Source organism: Carlito syrichta, unplaced genomic scaffold (genome assembly GCF_000164805.1).
Source record: "Carlito syrichta isolate Samal-C Ts95f unplaced genomic scaffold, Tarsius_syrichta-2.0.1 Scaffold314703, whole genome shotgun sequence".
NCBI lineage: Eukaryota > Metazoa > Chordata > Mammalia > Primates > Tarsiidae > Carlito > Carlito syrichta.
The window spans coordinates 68,999-76,637 of NW_007258799.1; the positions used below are offsets into that span (position 1 = coordinate 68,999).

The 7,639-nt window shown below is 43.1% G+C and overlaps 1 protein-coding gene across 1 annotated transcript in view; it reads right to left on the reverse strand.

Annotated features, from left to right (window-relative positions):
* Positions 1 to 7,042, reverse strand: part of LOC103274287 (MHC class I polypeptide-related sequence A) — a 42,601-nt gene extending 35,559 nt beyond the window's left edge. Inside the window, 1 exon segment of the mRNA XM_021719427.1 lies at positions 6,619 to 7,042. Coding sequence (XP_021575102.1) covers positions 6,619 to 7,042 — 424 coding nt within the window.
* Positions 7,043 to 7,639: the final 597 nt, after the last annotated feature.

The following is a 7,639-nucleotide window of genomic DNA, read 5'->3' on the forward strand; positions in this document are numbered from 1 at the left end:
GCAAGGTATAGCTAACTTACATGGCACACTGTCACCATTTACTGGGTCTACTCGACTAAAGACTTTGAGTTCCAATTGCCAAAAAGGCTTTCATTAAGCTAGAGAATGCCTATCTAAATTTCATAAAAAATGGTAATCCTTTTAAATCAACAACGAGCCACCCCTGAGAGTACAGGACTGAACTTGTGTTCCTCCACCACAACAATATTAACTCCGGACATTCCGGTAGCACCAATTCCTGTGGGAGAAGGGCCCTGTCCCAGAAGGAATAGTGGGTGTAATATTAAGCAGAAGTTCTTTGTCTTTACAAGGAATTTCCATTATTTCTGGAGTGGTGGATTCGGATTACACAAGAGAAATCCAGGTGCTTGTTGCTCTCCCTAGCAAAACTGTGCAGTTTAACAAAGGTCAGAGAAAAGCCCAGTTGCTGCTCCCGCCTTATCGTAAAACAGGTAAAATTAACTAACCTGCCTAGAGGTGACTCTGGATTTGACTCTAGCGATGTTGTTTTTTGGGTTCAGGAGGTTACTAACCCTAGACCTCTAGAAGACATATATATATAAGGAGTTAAGATTAAAGGCTTATTGGACACCAGAGCCGATGTTTCCTGTATTACCGGGAAAGTTGGCCTGCTTCTTTGTCTACTCAAAAAGCTCCTTTAGGACTCATAGGCATTGGTCGAGTACCCTCAGTAGCCAAAATCATAGGCATAACCGATATCCTATGTCAGAGGCGATCTTCCAGATGGGCCTTTACAGGCCTCAGCCATGTAGCTATAGATGTTGGCTCCCAACAAGTCTAATTTATGAATTATTTTCTTTCATGGATTATACTTTAGATGTTTTACCTAAAAACTCACCTCAAAACCAATGTCGAGTTGAACTTTCCCTTTTTTTTTGAGTCAGGGTCTCACTTTGTCACCCAGGCTGGAGTGCAGTGGCATACTCACCACCACTGCAGCCTCAACCTGCTGGGCTCAGGTGATCCTTCTGCCTCGGCCTTCCAAGTATTTGGAACCACAGGCATGCACCACCACGCCTGGCTAATTTTTTGATTTATTGTAGAGAAAAAGTCTCGCCAAGTTACCCAGGTTGGTCTTGAACCCCTGGGCTCAAGCAATCCTCTAGCCTCCACCTCCCTAAGTGCTAAGATTACAAGCATAAGCCACCACTCCCGGCTTGAATTCTCCTTTATAATCCTGTAGATGGCTTTACATTTCATATGTGGGTCCATAATCCATTTTTAATTACTTTTTTATGATGTGAAATATTGTTTGATTTCTTTTTCATTTAGATGTCCAGTTGTTTCAGCACTGTTGTTGAAAAGATGATCCCTTCACTGGATGACCTCTGTAACTATATTCAAAAATCAGTGGACTATTTACATAGGTCTATTTCTGGCCTCTCCATTCTGTTTTTTGTTTGTTTGTTTGTTGTTGTTTGGTTAGGTTTGGTGGTTATAGGGTTAGAATTCAATTTTAGGATTAGGATTAGGGTTTAGTGTTAGGGTTTAGAGGTTGGGGGTTAGAAACTAGGGGCCATAGGTTAAGGCTTATGGGTTAGGTTGAGGTTAGGTGTGTGCTAGAGATAGAGTTTAGAGATTAAGATTTACGGTTTAAGGTTAGGGTTTGAGTAAGGGTTTATGGTTAAGGTTTAGGGGTTACAGTTTGCTTTTTGAGTTGGTAGCTATGGTTTAGTATTAGGGTTTAGAGTTTATGGTTTGGAGTTTGGGGTTAGGGTTCACTATTAGGCTTTAGGCTTTAGGTTTGGGTTAAGAAAAGGACTAGTTTGGGTTAAGATAAGACTAGATCTTATGATTAGGATTTTAGGGCAATGGTGAGTTTTTTAAGGTTAGAGTTAAAGGTTAGGATTAAGTGATAGGGTTAGGGTTTAGGATTTGAGAATAGGATTATGGTTTAGGGTTTGAGGTTTAAAGTTTAAGGTTTAGAGTTAGGGCTGTTTAGGCCTAGAATTATGATTCATATTATAGGTTTCGGTTTTGAACAGGTGTTAGGGTGTTTCCTTTTTTTTGAACTGATACTTTTCAAAAAGTCCATTCTGTTTTGTTGATCTATCTGCCAATACCACACCCTCTTGATTACTGTACCTTTACAAGTACAGTCTTGAAAAGTTATCACATACTTTTGAACGGTATGTTTTCATTATCATTCCATTGAAAATATTTTCTAATTTCCCTATGCTTTATTTTTTGACCCATGGATTATATAGAAGCGTGTTTTAAAACTTCAAAAAAAACTTTTCTCCTAGATAACTTGTTGATTTCTCATAAAATTATTTTGGCTGGAGAACATACTCTTATGATTTCAATCTTTTTAAATAAATTATTATTTGTTTTATGTCTTAACATATGATCTATGTAACTGAATGTACCATATGCATGTTACAGAATATATATTCTGCAATTGTTGAATCTAGTTTCTGCAGCTGTCATTTAGGTCAGGGTGACTGATAGTGTCATTCATTCGTATTTGTATTTTTTATTTGTTTGTTTATGTATTTATTTATTTATTTTTGAGTTGGAATCTCACTCTGTCACCCAGGCTGGAAGACAATGACACACTCCCGGCCACCGCACCCTCAACTCTTGGGCTCAGGCAATCCTTCCGCCTCAGTCTTCCAAGTAGCTGGAACTATAGGCACATGCCACTATCTCCAGCTAATTATTTATTTATTTATTGTAAAGATGAGGTCTCATCAAGTTGCCCAGGTTGGTCTTGAACCTGCGGGCTCAGTCAATCCTCTCACCTTGGCCTCCCAAAGTGCTGGGATCATAGGCGTGAGCCACCACGCCTGACCTCTCATTTGTATTTTTATGAAACTAAGAAGTCAAGTGTGGTGCCTCACACCTGTAATCCCAGCACTTTGGGAGGCCAAGGTGAGAAGATTGCCTGAGCCCAGGGATTTAAGACCAGCCTGGGCAATATGGTGAAACCTCATCTCTACAATAAATCAAAAAATCAGCCGGACATGGTGACACGTGCCTGTGGTTCCAGCTACTTGGTAGGCTGAAGCAGAAGGATTACCTGACCTCAGCAGGTCAAGGTTATGGTGGCCGTGAGCATGCCACTGCACTCCAGCCTGGGCAGCAGAGTGACACTCTGATTCAAAAAAACAAAAAAAGCTGGGTTCGGTGGCTCAGCTTGTAATCCTGCGCTTTGGGAGGCTGAGGTGAGTGGATTGCCTGAGCCCGCGGGTTCAAGACCTGCCTGGGCAACTTGGCGAGACCTCATCTCTACAATAAATCAAAAATCAGCCGGGTGTGGTAGCGTGTGCCTGTAATTCCAGCTACTCGGAAGGCTGAGGCAGAAGGATCACCGGAGCCCAGCAGATTGAGGCTGCGGTGGCTGGGAACGGCCACTGCACTCCAGTCTGGGTGACAGAGTGAGACTCCAACTCAAAAAAAAAAAACTAAGAAAAAAGCATCTTTTATTTTCCCCTATGTATTTAACACTGCATACATAAATATATAAGATATATAAGTATAAAAATTTGCATTTTAAATACAAATTATTTTTGTATATAGTTTTATCCAATGGCTTTAACACACTTGAGCCCTGATTTTTTTTTTTAAATCATATCTCCGGCTACTTGGAAGGCTGAGGCGGAAGGATCGCCGGAGCCCAGCAAGTGGAGGCTGCAGTGGCCGCTTGGCGACAGAGTGAGACGCCAACTCAAAAAAAAAAAAAAATCATATCTCCAGATTTTGCTGTATTACAACAGTTTGTGAAAACCACAAACCTATATGGATGAATCTATATCACAGGTACTTTGCAGAGGGAGGTTTCTGAAAGCAGCTCAGAGAGATGGGAATGGAATGTAGGTATGTATCCATTATGTGCAACCTGATTAACCATCTTCTAATCCCAACTCTTGGAGGGCTGAGAGGATGCTCCCCTCACCAAGGCATTAGGTACCTCTTGACATTTATACATATAAAAACTGATAGGACTGCTGGGTAATAACCAACTTGGAGTCATGGGTATTCAAAAATTCTTACCCAATAACAAGTCAAAGCTAGTTAATATGTCAGAGCCCCTCATTTGAGGGGAGGGCTGGTGCCACTGAGAAAGAACCCTGTAGCATTTTCCTAGAAATGTTCTTCCAACAGGCTTTTCCCAGAGGAACATGTAGTAATTTGCCACTGTTCAGGGGAAAATGGAAACACCATAAATAATCTGGGAGCTCAATTTTAATGTCTTTTTGTCTTTCTTTCTTGACTTCTTTCTTTCTCTTTTCTTTTTCCCCTCTTTTTTTTTCTTTTAGAAATGAGTTCTTACTATGTTGCATAGGCTGGTCTCAAACTCCTGGGCTCCAGCAATCCTTTCACCTCAGCCTTCCAAAGAGTTGGGATCACAGGCCTTAATGTCTTGAATTTTATCCAAATGTTACCTTGGGGTTAATATGTTATTGTAATGTGTATTAAAAAAATTTCAGCCAGGCATGGTGGCTCACGCCTGTAATCCCAGCAAAGGTAGGAGGATTGCCTGAATCCAGGGGTTCAAGACCAGCCTGGGCACTTGGTGAGACCTCCTCTCTACAATAAATCAAAAAATTAGCTGGGCATGGTGGTACATGCCTGTGGTTCCAGCTACCTGGAAGGCTGAAGTGGAAGGATTGCCTGAGCCCAGCAGGTCAAGGCTGTGGTGGCCATGAGCATGCCACTGCACTCCAACCTGGGCTACAGAGTGAGACTCTGACTCAAAAAAAAAAAAAAATTCCCTAACCTAAGGGTATAAAGATATGTTGCTGGGTAGGTGTGGTGGCTCACGCCTATAATCCAATGACTTTGAGAGGCCTAGGTGGAGGATTGGTTGAGCCCAGAAGTTCAAGATCAGCTGAGCAACATAGTGAGACCTACTCTCTCCAAAAACTCAAAAAATTAACCAGGCATAGTGACATGCCCATGTGGTCCCAACTATTTGGGAGGCTAAAGCAGAAAGATTGCCTGAGGTCAGGAAGTTGACTCTGCAGTGAGCCATGATCACGCCACTGCACTCACTCCAGCCTGGCCAACAGAGTGAGATAGTGACTAAAAAAAGAAAGGGGGCTGGGCACAGTGGCTTACACCTATAATCCCAGCACTTTGGGAGGTGAAGGTGAAAGGATTGTCTGAGCCCAGGGGTCCAAGACCAGCTGAGCAACTTGGCAAGACCTCATCTCTACAATGAATTGCAGAGTTCCAGCTTCCGGAGAGCAGGGCCTGAGTTGGGGGGAGGGAATGAGAAAAGAAAGACAAAGAAACAGCGGGACTGGGAGGTCTTCTCAATAGGTGAGAGCAATTTTATTCTCACAGCATACCTTTGGCGGGATTACTATAGCACTAACATCTTTGTTTTTTGTGAGTCTAAGTAAAACTACTAGCATCTGTGTTCTTTAAAGTTTTAAGCAAAGTTATTATTAAAGCAGGCTACATCCAGCCTACACAGACTAGAGATCACACTATCTGAATCCTACTAAATCAACATTCTCAGGGGCAAACATCTGGAGAAGGAGATACCGGCCAAGCTCTTGTTAGAGCCAGGCCAGGAACACAAGGACCTTGTGAACTTGTGTATTTTAAAACATAAGGACTTTGTCAGCTTATGCCTTTGTCTCCTTCATTTCCTCCTTTTCTTTCTTTTTTTTTAAGTGCAATTTGTGGACCTCTATTCAGAGTTCTCGGATGGCCCGTACTCCTGCTCAGATGCAGACTGGAAAACAAAACAATAGAATCAAAATTAAAACTCCAAATGCTATCATAGAATATATAGTAGATCACAAACTATAGGTGGATACCAAATGCATAATCTTATTCATGGTATCTGTAGCCAAGGCACTGGTGGGCAGCAAAGAAGACCCAGAGGTGGAGATTCCCACAGTATCCCAGTGCAGTTGGGCAATATCTAAGGAAATATTATTTGCAGACCATATCCCAAGCAAATGATTTTCAACCAAGTCCAGTCCCATTCAGAGTCATTGTATGGCTTTGAAGTAATGCAGATCCATTGAAACTCGGCATGACATCTTAATGACACTGGGGTTCTTAAAGCTGTTAGTTGGTCTCCAATGACTAGTACTGCCGCCTTGAGGGCATTGAGTCTGGCTTCCAATTTCACATCAATGATTTCTTGATGAGACAGTGCTATGGAAATATTCTTTGCCAAATGATCCACGTAATGGGCTGTGTGGATCTCCTGAGTCAATGCTATTGCTGAAGTAGTAGCTGAAGCAATCAATGTTACTAAAGCAGTAATACCTGCTACTAATAATCCAATAAACCTGCGAGGGTGATCAAGGAGATTAGACAATTGAGACAAAGCATGTCAACTAGAATCTGGATACCATGGTCCAGAGATATTTACAGGCATCATAACAAAAGAAGGTTGATGTAACACCACAATTTGTTGTCCTCTGTTTTGAGGAGAAACACAATTATTGAGATTACAATAAGAACACTGTGAGGAAAAATAAAAGGACTCCATAGTAATTTTCCAGGGCCCTGCCAATAAAATGTAAGGGGGGGAACACAGGCAAACACCTTATGGGACCCCGTGAAGAACATCCTTCATAAGAAAATCCATCTACCCATTGTGGAATAATAGAGTCAGTAGATGGGTACCCAAGTAAAGAAGCATTACTAACATATACAGGACCAAGGGATCATCCCAGACCACCACCCTTAAAAAGGGGGGGTCAGGCACATAGGCCCAATAGGGGGATCCATCACCGACCATCACACCCACCTGGCAGGTGACCACAACCATCATAACCAGGAACAGGGTAGCAGGATCAGAAGCGTTCCCACCACGCTCCTGCACCAGACATTCAGCTTGGGAAGTCAACGCCTTCAGTAGCCCCCACGCCGGGGCCCTGCTCTGTCGTGTCAACCTGGAGCGAGGGGTCTGTTGAACTGGCACCGTTCCCGGCGGCACGATGGTTGTCCTCCTGAACGGGGGAATCGGTGTCCCCACTTGCACGCGGGAACGGGGGGCTGGAGTAGGGGCAGACAAGCTGGGCCGGGAGCCATCGGGGATCTTCTGCATTCCTAGGAAAAATACAAGCACTGCCTCATCCCCAAATGAGTACAGGATCAGGCCCTTGCCACAGCCCTATCATAGGATCTTTCCAGTGGACCAAAGCCTCCGCCTTAGGTGACGGGCGAAAGAAACATTCCACCGCTGACACTCCGTCATGGCCTAAATTGAAAAAACTGATCATTAATAAAGCATGTGCTAACAGAGTATGTGGGGAGGGATGTCCATATTCCCCCTTTTTCAGTTTTTGCACGTTCAACATTCTGTTAGCCTTTTTAACAATCCCTTGTCCCTGAGGATTATAGGGAATTCCGGTGGACTGGGAGTCTGGAAAGTGGCACAAAAATTAGCATAGGCCTTGACAATATAGGCAGGGCCATTGTCAGTCGTAATAGATTTAGGGATACTCATAACAGCAAAGGCTGCAAAGCAATGAGTTGTTACATAATGAGCAGTCTCACCTGAATGAGCTAAGGCAAAAAGAAAACCAGAACAGGTATCCATGATAACATGAATATAAGCCAGCAAAGCTCGGTGGCTTGGCCCGTAATCCCAGCACTTTGGGAGGCTGAGGTAAGTAGATTGCCTGAGCCTGCGGGTTCAAGA